This window comes from Anolis carolinensis, chromosome 1 (genome assembly GCF_035594765.1).
Source record: "Anolis carolinensis isolate JA03-04 chromosome 1, rAnoCar3.1.pri, whole genome shotgun sequence".
NCBI lineage: Eukaryota > Metazoa > Chordata > Lepidosauria > Squamata > Dactyloidae > Anolis > Anolis carolinensis.
In genome coordinates this window covers 37,814,972-37,841,643 of record NC_085841.1, presented here as the reverse complement: position 1 = coordinate 37,841,643, position 26,672 = coordinate 37,814,972, and the positions used below count along the sequence as shown (strand labels likewise).

Below are 26,672 nucleotides of genomic sequence, written 5' to 3'. Positions count from 1 at the left end.
GTGATTTCTAAATGTGAGAGCTAATAGACTTTGCGTTTCTTGGAAACCAGATGGGAAAGTGTATATTTAAAGTTAAGCATGTACCTGTATCATGTTTTGTGAAGTTCCAGTGTCTACTTTTATCGACCATACTGGATGACCTAGCTGTGTTCTGTGTAAACGTTGTTAATTTTTGTACTGATTATGCTAGGCTGTGTATTACCACTATCCCTAAAACATTTCTCTGAAGTGGTATATTTAATTGATAGATTCCTGTTCCTAATATAGTGATTGATTTTAGCACTTTAAGAACATAATGCTCCACAGATGATCTTTCAAGCATGTTTTTAAAGGGATATTTTATTATTATTATCTGCGCTATTATAAATTTGTTTTGAGTTGATTTTATTATATTTTAAGCTGCTTTGTGGAAGCTATTTGCCTTAAGCAGGGATATTGGGATATTTATTTATTTAAAGTTTTGTCTGGAGTTGTAAAAAATAATTTGCATTGTAACAATTCAATTTTTTTGTAATTATAAACAAAATACAATAAAATGAATTTATAAAATAATTTATAATTTGTAAAATTCATGCATATGTCATTAATATTACCAAGGATAACTGACAAGTTAGAAATTAGGAAAATCAAACAAGGCCAACAGGTTGGTCTTCAGTTAATATGATGAAATAAGCTATATTGTGAATCTACAAAATCTGAGACGATATTCAGTAGAGAAGGTATCTTCAACACTACAGCCAAGCATACTTTATTAATCTGTAGCATGATAAGTAAATGTCTCAATATGCTTGAGACCTGACGAAGTGGGCAAGCCATGACTTTCTGTACTAAAAATGCCTTTGAATAAAGACTGAAAAGGTGATTTCGAGGTTGTCATGACATATAGAAACTTGCATTTATATGGCTTCTAATGAGCATTGTGAATCAGCATTTTAGAACAGGAAAAGAAGTGTTCTCGGCATTCCTGTGTGTTATGAAAGCATACATATATCTATTTCAAAGAGGGCAAAGTTGAATGGTGTATACTCTCTTGTTTAGGCTCAAATGTTTTCTGAAATTTCAGTCAACCTTTTCTCCCCACCTGACCTGTTGCTTTCTGTCATGTTAGAGGATGAAATTCTTGCTGCTGCAGCAAAAGTATCTAGAGTATCTGGAGGATGGTAAGGTTCTAGAGGCCCTTCAGGTTCTGCGTTGTGAATTGACACCTTTGAAGTACAACACAGAGCGCATTCACATCCTCAGTGGGTAAGTGCTTTACATTGCAATCCTATACAGACATATTTAAAATTAAACTCAGAAACTTAATTTTGAACAGATAGGCCAGTAATTACACCTCTGGTCTGAGACCACTTGCAATTTCGTAGTCATAGTGTGGATCTCCAGATGTTGTTGACTTGCCTCTTCCAGCATTCATCACCAGTAGCTATGTTGGCTAGAACTGTTGGGAGTCACATCCAGTAATCTATGGAGGGCTACATTTCACTCTAGTGTTAGGGATCTGCTAAAAGACTTGATGCTGTCCTAACTACACTTTTTTAGTGACAGTCCCTATATAGCCAGAACAGTATAATCCCTAAATGATAGTGATCGTAAGAAGAAGCCTTTAGTGAACTGATTAAAAAACACGCCCAGAAAGGTGCTTGAGAGGAGGAGATCCTGGAGCAAGGATGAGATGGAGCTGAGAGGAAAGAATGGAATATCCTGGATGATAGGATGGTTGACTGCGACAACAGAGGCACTTCAGTTTAGAGATTTCTGTTGCTAGGTCTCCCTTGTCATTTGAAAAATGAAAATGAATGAGGTAAAAACTCTTGATTGTAGAAGCATGAGACACGCCTGAATCATTGGAGTACTCAATTTTTAATGTGTGGGAGTAATTTATTTTGTTTAATTGAACTTGCCATTTTATTTAAATAATGGTTATTTTGCTAATAAATCATTAATATTCTGAAACTATTGGGTACTGAAAGTTGTCAGTTAAATTCAAAAGAAAAGCTATGGTGCTATAGAATCTGGTGATCAGAATTACACTTTGTACCATGTGAATTTAATTTGCCAATTAATCTATACAGAATGTCAGATCCTTTTTAAAACCCTTGTAATGCCATGTTCCTGAATTGTTATGGTTTACTTTTTGAACTCCACATGGTTTACATTACTCATCAGCATCTTCAGGTAGTTAATTGGACATGGATGTTCCTGAAAAACAATTGCATGGGATTTTTATTAAACAGAATAAACAGGTGTTAACTGCCATAAAGACTTTAATATTCAGAATTCTATGCTAATAATTTCTCTCCTAAGCTCTTTCTTTTGCTAAAAAAGAATGTGTGAAAGATGTTTGTTTCAAATGTTGTTGGAAGGCTGGAGTTCTTGAGTGTTTAATGCATGTGTTTCTTTACAATGTGCACAGATATCTGATGTGTAGTCATGCAGAAGACCTGCGTGCAAAAGCAGAATGGGAAGGGAAAGGAACAACTTCCAGATCTAAACTTTTGGACAAGCTCCAAAGTAAGAAAAACCTTAGTTTTCCAGAGGATATACAATGTGCTCTCCATAGGTAAAGGTTTCCCCTGACGTTAAGTCCAGTCATGTCTGACTCTGGAGGTTGGTGCTCATCTCCATTTCTAAGCCCAAGAGCTGGTGTTGTCCGTAGACACCTCCAAGGTCATGTGGCCGGCATGACTGCATGGAGCGCCGTTACGTTCCCGCCGGAGCGGTACCTATTGATCTACTCACATTGGCATGTTTTCGAACTGCTAGGTTGGCAGAAGCTGGAGCTAACAGCGGATGCTCACTCTGCTCCTGAGATTTGAACCTAGGACCTTTTGGTCTGCAAGTTCAGCAGCTCAGTGCTTTTAACACACTTCCCCACCAGGGCTCCTCTGCTGTCCATACATCTCTCATATTTTGGCTTGAAGGACAAATCTTAAAAAATATAAGCATTGTTAGTAGTCAGAATGGCAGCATAGTCTTGGATAATTGTGATTTAAGTGCCTCACAAAGACAGGGCAAAATTTACTGTGTAATATCCAATTAATCCATTGAACCAGTGAAATGATTTTGTTGAACAAAAAGAGAGAACAAATGTTCTTCCCTACTGCAGCTCCTTCTCTCGGGGCTGTGGGAGTGGTAGAGTACCTTTGGAGAAGGTTGCAGGGTCACAGAGACTAAAGCAGTGGTTCTCAACCTGTGGGTCCCCAGATGTTTTAGCCTACAACTCCCTGAAATCCCAGTTTACCAGCTGGGAGTTGAAGGCAAAAATATCTGGGGACCCACAGGAGGAGAACCACTGGCCTAAAGCATGGAAGAACAGAAATCTCCAGGTGGGATTCCAGTTGCACAACACTGAGTTTCAAATACTGTTGTTAGCTGCACATTGCCACACTATCGTTCACACCTAACAAAGTGACCTGAGACCATCTTTGCTGATTAAAAGCCTTGGTCATAGTGTTGTAAAATGAAATATTTCTAAGTGTACTGTCCTTTTTTTGCATAGTAGTCAAAGAGAAATTAGGGATGTTTTTATGTGATTGATAATTTGTTGGCTCATATTGGAGGTGATCAAGTCCAATATAAAATCATTTGATTTCCAAAACTCTGTTACTTCATTAAACTGACCAAAGATTAGTCTTAAATAACTGTACTGAAAAACCTTTTTAATTTATTGAAGCTTACCTACCACCATCAGTGATGCTCCCTCCAAGGCGTCTGCAGAATCTACTTCGCCAGGCTGTAGAGCTACAACGGGACCGGTGCCTCTATCACAATACCAAACTAGATAATAATCTAGATTCTGTATCACTTCTCATAGACCATGTTTGCAGTAGGTAAGAGAACTTCATAATTTGAAAGAACAATAACAGTAATTACAAATGCGATAACATTCCCTTAAACAGTTACTATTTGTGTAGCGTTTTTTGAATTTGAGTAAATAGCAATTGGGAAAATCTATTTTCTCTGCTGATTGTATTTTAATAACTGTGCTATTGAGATGTTTGGAAAACATTTATTGAAGTACTTGAGTGATAAATTTAAAAATACTAGAACAAACAAGGTGAAGAGGGAAATAAGGTATTTATACAGTGGTTCATTCAAGCAAAATGCAAGCCACATATTGTCTCATAGATTCTCCACTTGCAGAAGCTATCGGTAACATTTTGGGAGAGAGGGGTGATATAAATTGTGAATTATTTATTACTAGCATTTTTAATTCTACTCATCCTAAAATTTTCTTTAGTGGCTTCCATATGGTTAATAAGAGATACCAAAAGAAAAAACCCTACTAGAATCCAGAGAGGCATAATTTCCTATGCCAAAAAAAGATTGAAAACATTAGAATATAGAAATGAGGAGCTTGATTGAGAATTCCTCCATTTCTTTTTTGTTGACTTGCCTCATGTGAATGGGACCATCATAGATATCTGTGCTGGTTCGAGTAGAATAATTATGATTTTATCATATTTCTGTGCTTGCATTTTTAGGAAACAGTTCCCATGTTATACACAACAGATACTTACAGAGCACTGCAATGAAGTGTGGTTCTGTAAATTTTCCAATGACGGCACTAAACTAGCAACAGGTTCCAAGGATACAACTGTTATTATATGGCAGGTTGATCCAGTAAGTGTGATTTATATATCTCTCTTTCACTTTAGGCACATCAGTCCTTAAGCTCTAAGCCCTATTTTTTATTTTACTCATGTTTTCATACATCCCATGGTGTATATCTCCTTGCATCCATTCAGACTTTGTTCTTTTATTCATTTGTTCAATCAATACTCTGACAATGTAAGGGATAATACTATTTTTAAAATCATGTTGGTTATATTTGGGGATAATCTTTGTTAGACATTTTGTAATTTTAAGTTGGGGATTGGGATAATGGGGAAGGGATTTCTCCTACATGAAAGAAGTTGCTCTTCATCTGTGGTATGGCTTTCTTTCATTATACTTTTCAGTGTTTTGTTGAATCATAGAATCATAGAATCGTAAAGTTGGAAGAGACCTCACGGGCCATCCAGTCCAACCCCCTGCAAGAAGTAGGAAAATATCATTCAAAGCACCCCTGACAGATGGCCATCCAGCCTCTGCTTAAAAGCCTCCAAAGAAGGAGCCTCCACCACAGTCTGGGGCAGAGAGTTCCACTGCCGAACAGCTCTCACAGTCAGGAATTTCTTTCTGATGTTCAGGTGGAATCTCCTTTCCTGTAGTTTGAAGCCATTGTTCCACATCCTAGTCTCCAGGGCAGCAGAAAACAAGCTTGCTCCCTCCTCCCTATGACTTCCCCTCACATATTTGTACATGGCTATCATGTTTCCTCTCAGCCTTCCCTTCTGCAGGCTAAACATACCCAGCTCTTTAAGCCGCTCCTCAAAGGGTTTGTTCTCCAGACCCTTGATCATTTTAATCGTCCTCCTCTGGACGCTTTCCAGCTTGTCAACATCTCCCTTCAATTGTGGTGCCCAGAATTGGACACAGTATTCCAGGTGTGGCCTGACCAAGGCAGAATAGAGGGGTAGCATGACTTCCCTGGATCTAGATGCTATACCCCTATTTATGCAGGCCAGAATCCCATTGGCTTTTTTCGCTGCCACATCACATTGTAGGCTCATGTTTAACTTGTTGTCCACAAGGACTCCAAGATCTTTTTCACAAGTACTACTGTCGAGCCAGGCATCGTCCCCCATTCTGTATCTTTGCATTTCATTTTTTTCTGCCGAAGTGAAGTATCTTGCATTTGTCCCTGCTGAACTTCATTTTGTTAGTTTCGGCCCATCTCTCTAATCTGTTAAGATCGTTTTGGATTCTGCTCCTGTCTTCTGGAGTGTTAGCTATCCCTCCCAGTTTGGTGTCGTCTGCAAACTTGATGATCATGCCTTCTAATCCTTCGTCTAAATCATTAATAAAGATGTTGAACAGAACCGGGCCCAGGACGGAACCCTGCAGCACTCCACTCGTGACTTCTTTCCAAGATAAAGAAGATGCATTTGTGAGCACCCTTTGGGTTCGTTTGCTTAACCAATTACAGATCCACCTAACCGTAGTTTTGCCTAGCCCACATTTGACTGACTTGTTTGCCAGAAGGTCATGGGAGACTTTGTCGAAGGCCTTACTGAAATCCAGGTACGCTACATCCACGACATTCCCTGTATCTACCCAGCTTGTAACTTTATCAAAAAAAGAGATCAGATTAGTCTGGCATGATTTGTTTTCTATCATTATATTTATGATAAAAAATAAGTGAGATTATATTCAACTACAGAGATACATAGCTGAAGTCAGACGTGGAAAGGACATTTAGAACAAATTCTGTAAAATGTTGTTAGGGGCTATTTGGCTTACTTGAGAGTAGCTTGTTAATTATTTATAGCTACTTACTTTGTCTGGAAGTGAACTAGGTAATTTTTTATTCTAAACTCTGGATTAAATCATTCACTGATTGAGGTCTCTTTTGTGTGCCTGTTGAACCTCCTGAAATATATCAGCATCACTTTGCCTAGACTTAACATTGTGTAGGATGAGTTCCTCAGTTGGTTAAAAGGTAATCCTCTTAGATAAATTTATAGTAAGATTGTCAAAGTTGTCCAATTCTTAACTGTTTAACTGCAGTACTAATGATATGAGTTTGTCTACCTAAATTCAGATGTCAAATTGAACAAAACTTGGGATAAATAGGAGCCAAACTTTGTGTGAAAGAAATGGTATCTTAGTTCAGTTCTTCAAATATTGAAAACAATTTCCTAGGCTCAGAATGTGCTTTGAAGCATTTTATTCTTTCATTCCAGGTGCTTTGCTTTTGTGCTTTTCTTTGGTTGGTGGACAGTTGAGTTCTAGTAAAGTAGATCTAACCAGCCTTGAAGTCTCTGAATAGATGCCTTCTTATTAGTTTTTATCACAATTCCTCTTTTCTTGACAGTTAATTCTATTTCAGAATAATTGCTATCTTGTAAGCATGATGTAGTGGCTTGAATGTTGGACCGTGACTCTGGAGACCAGGGTTCAATTCCCTGGTTGATCATGGAAACCCACCGGGTAACCTTGGACAAGTGACAGTTCTTCAAACTCAGAAGAATGCAATGGCGAACCAGTTCTGAAGAAATCTTGCTATGAAAAGTTCATAATAGGATCACCTTAGGGTCTCCATACATCAGAAAGAACACAACAACAAATTTTAAATACTGAAGTTTCATTCTTGATTAATGTGCTTTTGTTAATTTTTCCACCTCTTATTCTTTCTGGCATCCTTTAAATATTCATAAGCCAGTTTGCGTCCTCTTCCATAATACTTCTTCTGTATTCCATAACATAATTGGTGCTTTCTATTAATGACTAGCGTTCCTATGTACAGGTAATGATATATTATAAAAACCAAGAGACATTCTTTGAGGTACAAAAAAATTAACAAAATCCCATATGTTTCTGTAAATGTGTGATTTTCAGTATTAAATTTTGTATGGAAAAATTGGAATTGTTATAACAGAATATATGATAGCACGTCTGATTATTCATGCTTCAAATGCAGATTATGAAATAAACGTAATACATCAACCACCAGGATTAACTGCCATAAAGATGACATAGTTATGTTATTGGGCAGTTAAGGTGAGACCATCCATTAAACAGAACTGTATTATATTTTTGGAAATGTTTTCGCTTTCATAAATTTTTTCATCCAGCTCTTAATTTTTACTGGAATATTTATATTACTGCCTTGTTGTAGATAAGTGAAATCTTTCTTCTACCTTTGTAATTATGCTGCTCAAACAGATTGAATTCATTCTTTTGCACTATGGCAAAAGAGTTGGCTGCTTATATTTCCTGGTGCTTATTTTTCATTAAGCTGCTCTTTGCCACAGCCACTTTGAAAATCTACTAGCTCCTTCAGTTTCACAGAAGGTTGTTGGACTTGAATAGCAAGCCAGTTCCAATCTCTTTTTATGGCTTCGAGCTCAGCTCTTTCTTGGTTTTCCCTGATGTAGCCTTTCTCAGTCTACTTGTTTTGTCAGATAGCCATAAAGTGAAATTGTGTCTAATGTCAAGATAAGTAGAACTGAGAGCAAGTAGTTCCCAAATTCTAGTCCTTGACTTGTTTTTGGGAGAGATGACGGGTGGGATTCAGCTTCAAAAGAAATACCTTCAGCTGCATGGAGATGAGACAGATAACCAATTTTTTAATATTTTCTTTTTTGAAGGATACACACCAGCTAAAGCTGCTTAAGACACTGGAAGGCCATGCATATGGTGTTTCCTACATTGCTTGGAGTCCTGATGACAGCTACCTTGTTGCCTGTGGCCCAGATGACTGTTCTGAGCTTTGGCTGTGGAATGTACAAGTAAGAATTACTAGTATTAAAATCCAGTGTAGATCTGCCTTAGTACAGCAGTGTAGTCACAGCAGTCAGAACTGGGAATTTTGATTGGAAGTCTGTGACCCACATGTGGCGCCTAAGTCTATTCCTTAGGCTTCCAGTAGACCTCTACTGCCATTTTGGGAAGAAATATGGAAGTTCCCCGACCCCCGGGATGCCCTTTCTAAGGGTTAGCTATACCATGTTTTTGGACTTCTGGACTATTTTAGGCCTGGGGAAGTTTTACTGAACTAGACTTTTCAGTTTATAACTTTTAAAAGGTCTTCCGTTGCTTTCTCTTGGACTTAAAACAGCATGTTGTATGGAAGAAAGTACATGGAGGATAGAAGCCACATTTGTGTTTGTTTCAAAAATCAGTATCTTTTTTTCACCACCTATATCTCATTTTATTGTTCTGTTACATTTATCGGACTAGGCAGGGTAGATTTTGTCACGACAGAATAAATAAATACATAAATAAATCATATCATAAAACTAGTGCTGGTATGCTGTAGTGGTTTGTGTGGTGGGCTATTGCTCTTAGACCAAGGGTTTAAATCCCTGCTTAGCCATGGACACCAACAGGGCTATCTTGAGCGTCACATTCTTTTATATTGAGAGAAAAGCACACCATCTCTGAACAAATCTATCCAAGAAAACCTCATGATATAGTCACCATAAGTTGAAAATGACTTGAAAGCACACAGCAGCAACAATCATAGTTTTATATACATATTTTAAAATAATCTGTCAGAACAGAACAGTAGTTTGGGTTGTTGTTGATTTTTTTGTTAGACTGCATAGGTACAGGATATAAATTTATGTATAACATTGCTTTAAATGGAGAATCATTTCAAAAATTCTGTTTTCTGTTTGGTTAAAGTTCTTAAAAATTGATTATTTTAAAGCTATGTTTTATACATGATTGATGGAATTTAAACTAAATAAATGTTCTGTATTAATTTTCATCTGCAATAAAACTATCCATGATTTAAACAAAGATGGCAGTGACCAAGTAAAGGTCTTGCATGTGTTGTGAAAATGCTAGCAAATCTCTGTTTTGAGAAATGCATTTGTGTGATTATTAATCCTAGTATGTGAGATACACACTGGTTTTTTCCCCTCAGTTCCAGAATGATGGATCAGAGGGAAGATTAGTCTGAGTGGGGAGGAATATTTTGGAACTGAGTTCAGACAATGCAAAGTTGTTCATTCGTGGGAGGCTTGGTAAATCTGGAAGCTGATGCCTCCTGCAGAGAAAAATAGAAGTATACTTCCCTGTAGCGTAATGTGTATAGTTTAGAATTAGTGCAGGAGATGCAGGCCCAAAAGTACTTTTTACAACTGAAAATGGTCTCCTGTTTAAAGAAACTGCTTGAGATGGGTGACCTTGCCTATTGATATGAACCGTTGTAACCTCTCCTTGCTCACTTTGTAAGAAATGCCAATTAGCCCAAAATACCTAATTACCTAATTAGCTTCATCAATGAGCTAAAGAGAGCAAATCATCTTGGTTTTGAAGAACATCTGGCTTGCTTCTCAGCATAATTTCTTAGTGTACTGACTGTAATCTTAACCTTTGAAGGCCCAAGCAAACTAACGTTTATTTCCCAAATAAATAAAAGTTTCCCAAATCAACTGTTTTTCCTTACTTGTGCCTGGTATTCTAAGGTGTTTGGGACATCCTGTTATGAGTCAGTTCCTTATAGACAGGGAGAATGCTTCAACTTTATTTCATAAAAAGGAAAATCAGCCTGTTTAGCAAGCCTCATGAATACTGATTTATTATTAGTAAATGTTTGATTTATATAACTATTTTATATATCCATACGCTTGGGGTAGCATACAAAATTTTTCAGATAGAAAGTGATTGCAAGGGAAAAAGTTTTAAAAGCCCACTAAGCACCAGTGTTAGAGATTAAATGTCCACTCCTCATTTTCTTCAGTCTACTGTAAACATTGCACATTATTGCTGACAAATTCTTATAAATGTTAAAATATCCACCATGAGAGTATTCAGAGACCTTTTACTCTTGCCAGCTTTTTCATGACACCTATTTTTGCTTAAGGGACCCCAATTGAGGTCATGACCCAAAATTTAAGAAATTTGGCTTTAGAACTCCCAGAAACAGAAATGGAGAACGTATAAATGTTGTTGTACTAGGACTGCAAGATTTTGGTGAACTACAACTCATATCCAGCTTGATCATTATTTAACTCTGACTTGGTTTAATAGGAGTTGAAGTCCAGAACCTGGAAGGTCACATGTTCTCCATATCTTCCCATCAGGCAATATCCATGTTCACTCTTTGGAAAGCAGTTAAGATAGTTATTACATTGGAAAGCAATACGTCTTTGTTCTTTTTTTTAACTGACTGAGATATCATTTACTGATCACTGGCCAACACATATTTTGGTGCCTCAAATATGTTAGGCCTGTTTCTGGGTATATTTGACCTTCTGTTTCCGAAAATGACACCTGTTTTCACTATCAGCTCTAGTTTTTGAGATACAATACATATGGCATCTACCAGTTTCCATCTACCCACCCATAGAATACCATGATAGCCATATCTAAGAAACTAGAGCTGAAGCAGCCTATCCAATGCAATTTTCTTTATCGGCTCCCCAAATAACCATAGGAACAGGCCCTAAAAACCAAGACACCAAGGAAAACAATTGTTGAGCTATGTTATGTAATGGTGAAAGATTGTCTTGAAAAGGAATTTTTATCATTTTTTAAATGTTGCCTTATTCATTTTTAAGCTCCCTTGGGCATTTTTTTGGTTTTTGTGGCAAAAATTTTTTAAAATAAAATTAGAAAGGTTTTGTTCTTAAGAGGCGAACCTGAATACTGGCATTCTGCTGGTTGATGAGCAAGATCCAACAAAACCAAGAGAGGAATGATCCTCACTTCCACATTATTCCTAAAACCATCTCTGGAAGCTGGGAGCTTCTGGTTGGAATTGCCTTTTGCACAATGTGGAGGACTGAAGGGGAAAGGGGCTGAGGAGAATGTTCCCTAGCAGAAAGTTTTGCTTAGCTCAGGGATAACACACACATTGATTGTGTATTTAAAGATTATATGTAACTTCATTTACAGACAGGGGAGCTGAGAACAAAAATGAGTCAGTCTCATGAAGACAGTCTAACAAGTGTGGCTTGGAATCCAGATGGAAAACGTTTTGTAACAGGAGGTCAGCGTGGACAGTTCTACCAGTGTGTAAGTCCACTGTAGTGCTTTACAGTACATTTTATCAGTCTCTGGCACTTGAGACTGTCACTGTTGATAATGAGGTCTGTATGAAAAGCTGTAGATAATCTTCACTAGAATATTGTTTATAATTTTTCCTTTGAGAACTTGCCTAGAGATAACTAATGATAAAAGCTAATATTGGAGATAAAGGTTGTGAATGTCTCACTTATTAAAATGTCAGTCAGCAGATGCATACATTGTAGTTGGTGCATGTGTGAACACACACACACACACAATGTATAAGAAAGAAATGAAATTGATAAGAGCCAAAAGACCTTAAAGCATAAGGGAAATTGTAATGCTTTCAATCTTGCTAGTTGCTCTGATTAAGAATTGCTTTTCTCATTATTGAATTCATTTATTTCTTGTTTAGGATTTAGATGGTAATCTCCTTGACTCCTGGGAGGGAGTGAGAGTGCAATGCCTGTGGTGCTTGAGCGACGGGAAGACTGTTTTGGCGTCAGACACACACCAGCGGATTCGGGGCTATAACTTTGAGGACCTTACAGACAGAAACATGTAATTATTTCTTAATATTCCACTTACAAAAAAAACCCCTAATCTTATTGTAGAATTTTCCAAACATTCAAAGTTAGATGGTATAATACTGCACATGCCATATTATTCATGTGCCAGTTTTAAAATGTGTTTTTTCCCTCAAAATAGCCCTACAAAGACAGATTCTGTTGCAGACATGATTGAGAGCTTCTGTGTCTGAAAGCCATTATTATTAATGCTGAGACTACAGTTAAATTGTGTAGAAATGTTAATACTGATTTGTAGTTATAGCTCTAACATTGTTTTCATTTTCAGAGTACAAGAAGATCATCCAATTATGTCTTTTACTATTTCAAAAAATGGCCGGCTAGCTTTGTTAAATGTAGCAACTCAGGTAAGTGGGCAGGTTTTTATTTGCTTGTATATCCGTATTTTAATTAGGGGATACTGCTACTTTGAGAGAGATTGCAGAGTAATTTGTTTATATCAACAAATCTTTCTCAAGTGTCCAGTTTTTCTCTGGCCATGCTCCTTTTTACTTAGTTTACCTGGATAAAATAACTACCTAAACAGAGAGTTTACATACTCCTGTGTTTTCCAAATTCTGCAAACAAAGTTATGTATATTGACTGTGTTACTTACAGATTTTTTCAGTGAATAAAAGATCAGTAAAGGGAAGAATTCAAGCTTGCACTCTTTCTGTTGCACCACTGTGGGTGTTGTGTTCTGGCACATTTATTTCAGTGCCAACAGAAAAAAGCTATCTACCTATATAAAAACACCCACGATTCTGAAGCCCATCCAATTTTTAAAGATGTTTTATGGGGGGAACTATGTCTTAGAATAGAAGAAATACAGTACTTCTTTTCTCTATAAACCTGCAGTTATGGGTGAGCAAGCAAGCACACTGAGTGTTCTCCAGTGACGTAGTCCCTTGCCTGACAGGGGAAGAACTCTAAAATCAGGGAAGAAAATACCAGTTTTGAAACACAGGAAGTTGGAGATTCAGATCAGGATTGTATGACTTCCCCCAGATTTGTATTTATAAGGTTAAAACAAAATCAGCATAAACATAATATATCCACCTGTCTCAAGATGAAAACCTTTCTGTTTATTTAGACCTTAAAATAAATTGTATAGCTTGGGCCTGTTTGACAGAGTTTGATAGTATTGTTTTACTATAATGCTGTGGGGTTTTTTTCTTTTGAAAAAAATAAAACACACTAAAGCAACTAAGTAACATATTTTGCAGATGGAGTGGGGATTTCCTTTACCTTTAAAGATATTGCTGAAATCAGTGCAGGACATTGTACCCCTCTGCTTTCTTCTGCTTCAAAGTAGTGCAAATCAATGGGATGCAGAGCATCTTTCGTTCTTCATCACATTGCTTTGCAGCATCGTTGCTAGAGAGAATGAAGGCAAGGAGGAACAAAGTTTTGCATTGGATCAGAGTGGCACAGATCACATTTTTAGAATAAATGATTGAAAATAACACTTTTCCTTGAGACATTAGAAAGATGGTAGGTAAAAAGATGAATCTCCTACAGATAGACACCATTTCCTCCAGACCCAGTACTGTTACTGTAAACACAGAATATGTTACATTCTCCAAACCAAATTAATCATATAAGTTATGCAAAAATAAAATACAGTTTTGTTCTAAATTCTTTTATCAAATTGGCCCTTGAATACATATAGTAATTGGCATTAATTTTTTTATATATGTAGAAACTCCTTGGATCAAATTATTTTGAACCAGGTAGTTATGCCTTTCCTAATAATGGACCTAAATAGCAAATGTAGCAACTGGCTCTAATGGTGGAAGGGCATGGTAGAATAGAGATTATGGAAGTCACTCCCATTTTAGGAATGGTCAAATTGTAGAGCATATGTATTGCATGGAGAGGTTTTAAGGTTCAATTAATGATATTTCTAGTAATGGGTTGCTGATGACTCTGAGTCCATGTCCTTTTTGCTTTGTATCTCTTCGGTTCTGAAAGCATCGTGTGGGGTTTGGTGAATTCAATCACTATGTGATGTTTTAGGAAAGGCTTTTTGCCTTCAGTAGGAGGACCAAAATTGGGAAGGAAGAATTCTTGTAAGCTGCATCTGCCCAGTTTGTTCCAGTTCTTCCCTCAGCATTCCCAGTAGATGCCTTAGAAGTTTTGGGATTTCTGTCAGGGTGAAGTGGGTAGGACTTATTGGGTTAGTGGCCTTCTGTTCACATTACTTTGAACACAGGGCATTGTTTGTGTACAATAAATGAATTCATTTTTCCGTTTTCAATTACTGTTCAAAATATCTTATCCAGCATGATATTTCAGAAAACAAATTGTGGAAAAAAACTTTTAAAATATATTATATAATTATTTTCACTATGATCTTTGTCCTCAGGGAGTTCATTTATGGGATTTGCAAGACAGAGTTTTAGTGAGAAAGTACCAAGGTGTTACACAAGGTTTTTACACGATTCACTCATGTTTTGGAGGCCATAATGAAGACTTCATCGCTAGTGGCAGTGAAGGTAATACTGTTTTTCAGATATGTGTCACATTGTATGAATGTGTTTTTATATGTAATTCAAGTACATTCCTCATACATTAATGGATATTAGAGTCTTTTTGTCATTTATATTTTAATGAGAAAAGTGGACTGTTCTTACCGTAATTTCATGTAAATAATTAATTGCTGTCTGTGTTTCCTTCAAAGAATGGAAAAATGGGCAGTAGGATGTATGATGTTTCCGTTAATAACCTTATTGTAGTTTCAGTAAATGAATGTGATGTAATGCAATGCTTTTTCTCTAATATCTCTCTTGGTGGGATAACAAATTTGATTTTATCTAGGGTTGTTTGTCAAAGGTAGGTGTGGTCATGTTAGTCTAGATGAGTGCTGTCATCTTAAGTGTAACTAATTATGTTGAGAGGAACAAGAGATATATTGTGTAGCAGATCTAATATGTCCTGTAATGTTGACTTTGAGCAACCTGAAATAAAAATGCTTTATCTTGTAGATTTTTAAATTTAATTTCAAAACCATGTTGAATTGTTTGTCCAGTGGTGGGTTTGGGCATTTATTCTCAGTCTCTCTGGATTGGTAGTTGATTAATGCAAAGGGAGAGTAGTATATCTGTGGCTTACAAATTTCAGGAGAAGTTTCTTCAAACAGGAGAACAGTCAATGGTGTGCTTTCCAGATAAAGTATTTTGAAGCGATGTAGCTTCATAATTTCTAATGTTTGTGCGATTCACCAGAAAATTACATCTTTGTTGGACCTTGAACTGAGCTATTGTGATGCTAAATAGTTTTTATGCATGCATTTAACCTCTTCCCCTTTTCCAAACAATATCTAGTCCACAAATTTCTAGACAACTTCACTGACTAAGAATATTAGTTTTATCAGTACAACGCTCAGGACAGCATGGATTAGTCACTTAGTTTCATCCTATTGTGTTTTTGACATGAATGTGCAGATTAACTTATCCAGGTCAACTTAGAACAGCTTTTTATTTTTTTCATTTTCAGTGTCTAAAAACTACCCAGCTGTAGTTGAAGCTGATGGCACCTTATTTAGATTCGGACTGCCTGAGGCTGTTGCCTCTTTGCACTGAATTGTTGCAAATATGGCTGCTGTGAAAGTCTCTATGTACAAAAAAAGTAACAGATTTAAATGTCATAACCTCTTAAATGTAAAGGTATGTTCTCAGCTAGGTAGGCGTTTCACCTACCAGCCCCAAACAATGAAGTGTCCGCCCTGGGAGTAAAGTTCACATCAAACTGGGTCAACATAAAGTGGCATGCAAAGCTCTCCCGAGAATAAACTCTTGAGTATTGTTACCTTAAGATGAATACTGTGATGACCTTGAAGCTACGCAGAGTGCATGTAATAGTTGGTTTTCAACTGAGGGATTAATATTCAAACTACATGATGAAGTCTTTGATGCAATTTATATATTATGCTAGTTTTATTTTTTAAAATCCTCTATGGATTGATTTAGATAGAAAGCAGTTATATCAATTTATCTAGCAAGTAGGTCATAATGTGATTTGCAAGGATTGGGAACAGATTTAGTAACAATTCAGATCTTAAATCATTGTGAGAATTAAACATCAGCGATAATGCTAACATTTTAATGACTCCTATACATTCTAAAGTTCTTGTAAATGCTTCCATCTGATTGCACATTGAAGAGAAAGCCACAAGCTTATTATTACGATATTAGTATGTAGGAAAAATCTCACTGTATGCTAGTATCTGTGGTCTCTGGTTTTTTAGTAGTGCAGAATTGTGCATCTGACATGGAACCAGTCCTGTGTGATCTGCAGTTCAGAGAGGTGCATTCCCTACTGGCTTTGTTTTCAATGTCTGTGTAGTGACAGGAGCAGCGATGTCATAGAGTTGTCTGCATTGCATTGCTCTGCTCAGCTACATTCTTTTTTGTGTTGTACATTGTTATGTAATAGCACCAGTAGTTTATAAGTGTACACCTAAATGGTATTCAATCTGGCAGTGTAATTCAGCCCTTATCGTCTACAAATTGACTATTTTTTTTGCCTGAGCAATAAATACTATTGTGATAGGACATGACAGTTGCAGGTAACTGTGAGGCAGTTTATACTTTTTTACTTCTGGAAATATCAGGATATGGCCCTGGCTTTGCCTGCTTTTTACTATGTAGTGGTGAATCTCTCAGTCAAGACAACTCAGCATTAATTGAATTTTCTATAGACCCCCAGGTATTGAAACTACTCAAAAAGTATTTTAATGTCCAGTCTTGGGAATCCCATCCAATCTATTTACTTACTTACTTATTTATTTATTTATTTTATATGCCACTCTTCTCCCCCAGGAGGACTCAGAGCAGTCTTACACAATGGCAAAATTAAATGCCACATATAAATACAAAATGTAGTAAAAACCAACAATCGTAGAACACATTTAAAAACCAATATCATACCCAATTAAAACAGTAAAACACTGTGTGACCAATAACAGTATGATCTCTTTGAGAGTTCCCAGCACTATTCTTAGGGGATGCCAAAAAATCGACGAACTGTGGGAAAAGTACCATTCAAAGCTGCTTTTGTTTGGATTGTGTAAAGCCGGTTTTAAAATATAAGATACTCCAGTTACATGTAAATATCGCCTTGTTATAGAGAAGATTGGTACTTGCTGCTAGTTTAAGTAAATAGCTAGTGAGGTAAAAAGGACTTCCTGAAGCTGTTGTTCAGTAGACTTCAGTTTTTGGAGATGCATGGATTTTGATGCGGAAATGGTCAAGACATGGATCACTTTCATATTTTCTGCAGGTCATGTTTTAAATTTTAGGATGACTTATGTTTCTTCAAACCTATCTGTCTTAGATCATAAAGTATATATTTGGCACAAACGTAGTGAGCTGCCAATTGCGGAGCTGACGGGGCACACACGTACAGTCAATTGTGTGAGCTGGAACCCACAAATCCCATCAATGATGGCCAGCGCCTCCGATGATGGCACCGTTAGAATATGGGGACCAGCACCTTTTGTAGACAACCAGGATATTGAAGGTAAATAAAGTCTAATTTTTATGAAAGAGGAATAACAATGAGATCAGTTATCCATTTATGTATTTGGTTCCTAATATCCCGTGATGATATACCGTATATAAATTCTCAGTCTGGTGTGAAGTATCTAACAATGATTAATTCCTCCTATGGAAAGGCAAGCTTCATATAATCCAAGTTTTTTCACTTGGCTGTGTGTGCAAGCTGCTAGTGTCTGCCTCTTCCAGCACAAGATATCGAGTTTTTTCCTAAGTTTCTTCTGATAATTTTTATCTTTTCTTTCCACTCAGTACTCACATCCTGAAGGCAGGCTGATATTTATTTATTTTTGCGTGTGTGTGCGTGTGTGTATACACACATATATATATACACACACACACACACACACACCAGTTGGTGAAAAGGCTCCCAAATCTTGTAATGGCTAGGACAAGCATGGGCAAACTTCAGCCCGCCAGGCATTTTGGACTTCAACTCCCATAATTCCTAACAGATGGTAGCCTTCGACAACACAGATGGTAGGCTGTTAGGAATTGTGGGAGTCCAGCACAGGAAGTTCGTCCTTGCCTGGACTAGGTAGATCAGGTCAAGTGTAGTCCTACATCACAACTGTTTTTATCAGACTATGACCCTATCCTCCACCTTTTCCATCTGTAACCTCACAGATAAATGCTGGGACATTAGGTTCTCCGGATCAAATACATTCATTAATCACTGCACATTTGTTATTGTTTCCTTCACAGAGACAACTTTTGGGAAAGGCTGCTATGACATATCCTTCCTCAATGCATTAGTTACTCTTAATCCCGTTGTACACATTAGATTAGTTTGTAAAGATTTCATTATTGAATACCTCCTGAGAAATGGAGACTTCTCATGAAGGTTGCCCTTGGTTTGTTTGATGACCGAATCAAACCATACTGTAGATCAGTTGATTTTCTGATACGTACCGTATTTCACCTGTTGTAAAGCATACATTATTTCCTGTTTTAAGGGCTCTGAAAACAAACTGTGCTTTACAATCTATAGTGCCATAGTTTCGTCTTACCTTCAAGCGAGGAGGAAAGACCCAACTCCAAATGGCTTCAGTTGTGGGTTGTTGTTTTTTACATTTGTCTTACCTCCAAGAGAGGCGGGGGGGATGCTCCAGACCTGGCAGCTCTGCCAGCTCCCATTCTTTTTTTTAAACATTAAAGCTTCAAAAGGGGGATGCCTCTTACATTTGATGGTGGATTAGTTTAGGTGAAATATTGGTCTGGTTGTAGTCTTGCTTTTGTCTTTCATCTTGTCCTCCAACTAAGCTCAGTGGAAGCAAGAAACATTCTTGTCTATCAAATAGACTCCTTGGGTTACATATCCTAGCACTTGGGACTGCTCATATATATTTCCACAGTCAGGGATTTCCTGCCTCGTGGCAGCTTTCTGTCTTAACGCTCATGGACCAGAATGTTTTAATCTGAATGAATATATGTTATAATATCTCATCCTCCGTAAAATGCTGTTGACATAATTGATGTTCTGTTACCTGTGTTAGCAGTTGTTTATTATTTCTAAGTCCAGGGAGTACCTGGACTTGCATGCTCTTTTTGTTGATAATGACGCCATTGAAAATTTTAGAAGCTTAAAAGATGATAGTAATTAAGAGAACTAATACAATGACATAGCTCAGTTTCTGCAGAGGGATTTCTTTCTGTATGCCTTGCATTATAATGAATGCCCAGATGTGTGCTCGTATTTTCTGAATTTCTAAAGATTCTTTTTTTTTCCTTTTTTTACAATACACCCTCTCCCCTTTAGAGGAATGCAGTAGCATGGATAGTTGATGGTGAATTTGGAGCAGACGACTTCTGTTTAACTTAAATCTAGTCGTATTTTAAATGGCTTGGGATTTGGTGCAAACAAACATGATCAGTAGCTGGACAGACATGCTCGTCATGAAAAAAGAACCATTTCTGAAGCCCAACTGGGGCCAAACATTTTACCACCTTGCTTCATAGTAAACAGTTGAGATGAAGCACGTCGTTAGAACGTTGTTGGACACCATGTTGAAGTAAACCCCTCATCGGTTGTGAAGAACTGTGCTCCATTCAGGCTAACCATTGAACTCCGTATATACATTTTCCCCTTCTGCCATTTTGTCAGGCAGACTACTGTTCTTGTTGCTCTTCTGTGTAATGAAGTTTAAATGCTTGTTTGGAAAACCTTTTATTTAACAGTTTAGAAGGCTTGATAGAAAGAGTGCTTAGTCTGAAGAGTACATGTTGGATAGGAAAGTACTTCCTTCTCTTGTTTCTCTGAGTCTCTCCGCCTTATTTAGCTTGAGATCTTTGCAGCTTGGTTCATGGATTCTAGCCTTGCCCGTTGCGCAGTATATCTAAACCCAGATGTTAAACCAGTGAATGACATGAAAGCACTCTCAGTATCACACTTGACAAAAAGTTTTGTACTTTTCACATCGCTTGTTACCCTATAAAGGGGCTAACAGCACAATTTTTTAAAATAATAAATTATTTATAGCATTAAAATGACTTCATTTGTATACGTTCGGAATTTAAACCAGCTTAAAAAGTGTCATCTATAAGTTAATGCAGTATATAACTGGTGCTCCTCTGGAGTGTTGTGTAAGACCATTTGGCTGACAACAGTTTTACACAAACTATATAAAGTATTATTTTCAAAAACAAACTTTATTTACCAACGAAAGAATTTGAGAGCTTTCAAAATTGCCAGCTAAACAATTATAATGTAATTTCTTAAGTTAATAAATGAGAATTCCTAATTGGCCATAACTTGTGCAATGATTCTTATTTGAAATGTAAGGTCAAAAATGAGGGCAGTGTTTGTATTATCTTCAAAAAAAAAGTGAGTTAACCATCTCTTGTGAATTAAATATGTATTAGTCCACTTTTCTCCAGGACCCTTCTCTGAGTAAGTGCGGTTAATTGCGTGACATTAGGAATTGGGTTCCTTAATTTTCTGTTTGCATAAGAGAGATAATAGAACTCAGAAAATTAATCTGGTTGTCTGCCCTACTTAGCTACTGATTTTCAGAACACCCCCCCCCCCCCCCCCGGGTTAAAGTGTGAAAATGCATGTAGGGCCATTCTTAAAAAGAACTGAACAGAAAGCGACTCATAAGTAAATAGAATAGTAAAAGATCCTTGTGGCATTAGCTGAAAAAGAACAAAAATGGAAAGAGGACTTTACAGGAAGAGGAAGACCTAAGAAATAATTTTTTATTCTTGTTTTGTTTTTAAATGTAAAGATTCTGTGATGAGGAATCAAAGTTAGCACTGCACCTGTATATATCCCTTGCTTACTACAATTTTCCTTTTGATGCTCCAAATTGAATGGTTTCAAAATGTCACCCAAAAGTGGTATTCCATTAACTTCACACAGCAATTATGTTATCTTTGTGAACATAAACATAACTCTGGCTTCATAATCCAAAGAGCTCAAAATGCACAGATGAAGAAATATTTAAATAACAGAATGTCTTCTTGCCAGGTCCTCTAATGGATTCTGCAGCAGTAAAGAAATTTTCATCCATACTTTGGCTCATATAGGCTGTTCTCTTTCTGCTTAAAATTTTATCAACATTACATTTGTTACAGTTGCCCATTCACACACAATCTGTTTATTTGATGTCAAGCTTCTTTACTGAAAGGCTTTTTATAAACCCTTTTAAAGCCTATATAATATTTTACTTTTGCAGATACTCCCATTCTATACCTTGATAGATTTTACAGCTGTTAGTGACATGGTGCTCTTACTGAACTTAAAATACCTTAGGAGATTGCAGTGATCAAAGCATGCTGCAATTTATTTTGAGCAGTTGGTCGAAATCACGTAATGTAATCAAGATTTTCTTGGCATAGATCCCAAATCAGTGAATAAATTTGGAGATGCTTTGCTTTTCTTAAAATATGGGAAACTAAATTAAGGATACCACAGTGGACATACCTCTTCCACTTTCTCCTTTATCAAATCAATCCTAGATCATTGCTGTTGTTATTTAAATGTGTCTTCATCTAAAACTGCATGAGAAAGGTGTCTTGAAAGTCACACTTCTAAATTTAATGGCACAATGCAGGCTGCACTATTTAAAGTAGAAGGGTTTCAGATAAGGTAGTTTAGGTCTCCTGTCTGCATGCAACCTTTTACTATGGATGACATTGAACCAAAGGCAATATATGCCTAGCCGTAAAGTTAGTTGACTTCATTAACACTGCTACCAGGCTAAACAGGTAAACAGCCTATTTCTTTTCTGATATGTGGATTAAAAAGCACCAAAGGAGGCTGTTGATGTTTGTAGGGGAGAATACATGGAATAAGTGTATCTGCAACATAGTTGCACCTGCAACATTCATTTTCATATATTGAAAGGCATCACTACTGTTGGCAATTTAATACTGAAGCAACTCTTAATTGTTGTCCATATTTTACCCAGAACAGAGATGATGTATGGGGAAAGGGATTCTTTAGACTATATTTTGCCTTAGGTTTCCATACCAGATCAATTTCAAAATATGCACACCAGCTAAAAATCACAACATTTCACCACAGTGCTTCTGAGCTCATCAGGTAAGTCATTTTAAAAATAGGAGCACAAATGGGGAAATACAAATTAAATTCTATATAGCCCTTGAAGTCATTTTGTAAATATGTGGCTTACTTCCCTCACTTTTAAGTTTAGGTTCCCAAATGAGGGAAGCTAAATACAAATTTTAATAAAAAGTCACAGGTGGAAAGCTACCCAGCGTTTGCCAATAATCTCATTCTGGCTTCCAAGCAGGTATTGTTGAATGTAATGTAATACTGAGAATTTAGTGCCATCTTAACTGTTAAAAAAATCTCCCACCTCGAAGGAAAAAATGGCTTTATGTTAAGCTATTTCCTAATACCAGCCTTATTCTGGCAATAGATAAATTGGGGGGTGGAGATAGCTTTTTTTTTTTAGTTATCAGCAAAAGAATGTCTAACTTTTAATTTTGGGGTAGGAACAGAAGGGAAAAAGAAGCAATTTTCAATAAGATTTGGTGCCCTTAGTTAATACCCCAAGCACACATGTTGCCTCAGTTCGAAGAATTTGAAATGAACTGTTAAACTGGAGTTATCAATCATATATGGTTAAAATGTATATTGCAGTGGCTTGAGTCCATTTTCAGCTGCCATAGAACTGTTCATTTGACAGACAATTGGTTGAATTTTGGAAACACTTTGACACTTTTTGAACAGGGTGGACTTAATTGATTTGTGCAGTGTTGTCTGCATTAGCTGCTCTAGTTGCTGGAACACAAACTAGAAACCCATTTCCTATTTGCTGCTTTCAGATTATCTGAATTCAGCAGTGTGTGTGTGTGTGTGTGTGTGTGTGTGTGATATGAATGTATGTGCGTGAAACACAAAACAGTCATGGAACCAACTGTTCTAGGTACATGTCATGTTTTACTGCATACTTTAAGTCAAGTTGTGTGTATGTGAAGTGTCCTGACTTAAGATTTTGGTTGATACCAATATATTTTTATAAATTTGAAATTCAGTGTGCCCCATCTTTTAAGTGTTTCATTGTTAGGATAAATGTACTAGATTTAATTCTTAACACTTCTCAGCACAGATGGAAAAAGTTATCGGCTCCTTGAAAACGTATGAGGAAGAAACAGATCCTCAAAGCATGTGTGTACTTACAAACCAAGCTGTAGAGATCGAGAAAAGAACTTTTATTGTTCTTAAATTTCTAAATTGTCAAGATTTATATGGAGTTGTGGTGGAACTAGTTAACATTTAGAGCTTTTGGTATGTAATGACTATTTGCTATGGACTGATATTAAATGTTTCAAAGGATTGTGTTCTTAAACTTTCTGGATTTTTGTTACTCTCCTCTTCGATTATATTAAGTAGTTTAAATTTCTTTATTACATTAAAACATAAGAACGTTGGGTCTCCATATTTATTTTCACTTGTTTTACTAATTATTTACAGAACACCTTAACTTTTTGTTTTATAAATATGTAGTATATTAAAACATATCTCTTAATGTTCAGCTCAAACTACATTGATTCCCGGTTTTTGTTTTTATTGGGGTTTTTAAAAGAAATTACACTTTTCCATGTTGGTGCACAGCACTTAACAAATATTTGTATCCCTTTCTTTCCAATTAAATAAACAGAATGAATTACTGGACTTGGATAGTCTTTAGCCTCAACTTCAGTGCTATGGTTGCCCTTTCAGATTTCGTTTTCATAAGGAATGCAAAATATTAGGGTTTTGGTTTTTTGCTGTTTCTAAAAAAATATTCTATCTCAAAAATAGAGCCTGCTGACTTATGCTACAGCCAGCAGGAGCTTGTGGCACATCGAGAAGAGGGGGAAGGCTATGGCCTTGGATCCAGGTCTGCAGTTCTGTGCAATTGTTTATGCAGCTTGATACATATTCAGCACAAAGCAGGCTATCAACCAAGTACTGTGAAGAGTTGCTTCAAAGCCACATATGCTTTTACAGTCCCAGATACCTACAATGTAATTTTACGGAGTCAACAGCTATGATAGTTGCGTTCAGCTTAGTGAATCACAAAGTTCTGCTCAATTTGCTTGGAATCAAAACCTAATGTTACTATTAGATGGATCCGTAATTGGTTAAGCAACCAAACCCAAAGAGTGCTCACCAATGGTTCCTCTTCATCCTGGAAAGAAGTGACTTGTGGAGTGCCACAGAGTTTGGTCCTGGACCCAATACTGTTCAACATCTTTATTAACTTGGATGAAGGAGGGCATGCTTATCGAGTTTGCAGATGACACCAAATTAGGAGGGATATCTAATATTCCAGAGAACTGGATCACAGTTTAAAATGGCCTTAACAGATTAGAGAGCTAAGCCAAAACTAACAAAATGAATTTTGACAGGGACATATGCAAGATACTACACTTAGGCAGAAAAAAATGAAATGCAAAGATACAGAATGGGTGATGCCTAGCTCGACGACAGTCCATGTGAAAAATGTTGGGAGTCTTCATGGACAACAAGTTGAACATGAGCCAGCAGTGTGATGCAGCAGCTAAAAAGCCAATGGGGTTTTCGGCTACATCAAAAGGAGACTAGTGTCTAGATTGAGGGAAGTCATTGTGCCTTTGTTAGACCACACCTGGAATGCTGTGTCCAATTCTGGGCACCACAGTTCAAAAGAGATATTGATAAGCTGGAAGGTGTCCAGAGGACAGCGACTAAAATGATCAAAGGTCTGGAGACTAGGCCCTATAAGCATTGTCTTAAAAGAATTGGGCATGTTTAGCCTGCAGAAGCAAAGGCTGAGAGGAGACATGATAGCTATGTATAAATATGTAAAAGGGTGTCATAAGGAAGAGGGAGCAGACTTGTTTTCTGCTGCCCTGGAAACTAGGACTCTAAACAAGGGATTCAAATTACAGGAAAGGAGATTCAGCCTGAACATTAGGAAGAACTTCCTGACCGTATGAGCTGTTCAACAGTGGAATTCTTTGCCTGGGAGTGTCGTGGAAGCTCCTTTCTTGAAAACTTTCCCCCCCATCTGTCAGGGGATACCTTGATAGTGCTTTTCCTGCAGGGCAGAGGACTGGACTAGATGGCCTATGTGATCTCTTCCAACTCAATGATTCTATGATTAACAAAAAATTTCAAATTTTGTAATATATTGTAATTTGTCTCTGAACACTAGTATTTGGAAAGAGCAACATATACCTAGCCATACAACAGCAAGTGTGGTGCAAGTTTGTAACATAATGAGATGTGAATGAATTGCGTGTGAACCAAAAAAGGAGCTAATGTGGTAAGTATCCTCTTTACTCTGCATTTGAACTCCAGACACTTAACGGACAAACACCCAACATTATGTCAGAGAACAATGCAATGAGCCCCAAGTAAATCACTTGATTCCAAGATTTCATGAGCAAAAAGGAACTCCAAAATGTGGTTTATGATCTGAAACCATCTTAATAGAAAATGAGGACTTGGGCAATATAAATGATTAAAATGCAAGCCAGGCTTTTGCAGGTCTTTGAACATACATGTTCAATTACAGACATCAGGTGGCTCTAAAAATGTCAAGGATGTTTCCAGATATTTTAAAATACTCTGATGAGAAGCAGGAATGTCTGATTCTGCAGATATGGTCCATAATGAGTTTTTAATTCCTTTCAAAATCTTAAAAATGGAGCACGAGTAAATTACATTGGTCTTGTCAATGAGAAGATTTCATTGTTCTGTTGACAGCTTTGGTAGGAAGGTGATGACCGATTGGGATCCTAGCATTTGGGGAAATTTATATCTTAAATCATACACAGGACCCATGACATATAGGCAACTGTACTCTCCAGCAATACTGAACACCATTCTAATTTTAACCCTTAAACTAGTCTGTCACCATAAATTACTACTTTTAGCATATCTTTTTCCCACCTACACTAACCTGAAAGTATCCTCTTGTTGCCAGTGGATTGTTAGAATTAGCCCTGGGTTCCAAAGGAGGCTTCATAGAAATTTTTATATAGATTATATCCACACTTATAAGAGATTTCCTTTTTATACATGGAAAGCACTAATGCTCTTGGTGAGATTAGAACTTGAGTCTGGTGAAGGTTCCTTTGGGGTCCTACATGGCGCCAATGGGCTTTTCAAAGGGAAGCAAAACATGTATGCCCAAGTGTATTAGTGTCACATATCTACTTTAATTTTGTAGTGGTACCATAGTTACTCAATATACTATACACCTATTTTTTTCTCATGAAGATGCCAGTATAGCCATATCAGTTAGATTTCTTGTATACAAGGGTATGGCTTCTTTTTCCAAAAACAAGTCCTTGTGATCTTTTCAAAAGGTTTTATGAAACATTTCTTGTCAAAATCAGAACTGTGCTACTGTAGGTCTTATGACTGGCAGATAAATTATGTGTACTGGTAAGAGGACAATACAAGGCAGTCAAAGTAAACAGAATTTTCTCCCCTCCTTACTAGAACTTATAACAACTGTTCAAGGACAGATAAAAACTC

General features: G+C 36.9%; 1 protein-coding gene across 1 annotated transcript in view; it reads left to right on the top strand.

The window, feature by feature from the left end:
- wdr26 (WD repeat domain 26) overlaps window positions 1-23,834 on the top strand; it is a 52,150-nt gene extending 28,316 nt beyond the window's left edge. The window contains exons 5-15 of the mRNA XM_062968292.1: window positions 1,109-1,245; window positions 2,414-2,511; window positions 3,674-3,830; window positions 4,485-4,623; window positions 8,196-8,336; window positions 11,455-11,574; window positions 11,981-12,126; window positions 12,421-12,499; window positions 14,500-14,629; window positions 17,469-17,654; window positions 19,449-23,834. Coding sequence (XP_062824362.1) covers window positions 1,109-1,245; window positions 2,414-2,511; window positions 3,674-3,830; window positions 4,485-4,623; window positions 8,196-8,336; window positions 11,455-11,574; window positions 11,981-12,126; window positions 12,421-12,499; window positions 14,500-14,629; window positions 17,469-17,654; window positions 19,449-19,474 — 1,359 coding nt within the window. The 3' untranslated portion in view covers window positions 19,475-23,834. The remainder of the gene's footprint in view (window positions 1-1,108; window positions 1,246-2,413; window positions 2,512-3,673; window positions 3,831-4,484; window positions 4,624-8,195; window positions 8,337-11,454; window positions 11,575-11,980; window positions 12,127-12,420; window positions 12,500-14,499; window positions 14,630-17,468; window positions 17,655-19,448) is intronic.
- The last annotated feature ends 2,838 nt before the right edge of the window (window positions 23,835-26,672 follow it).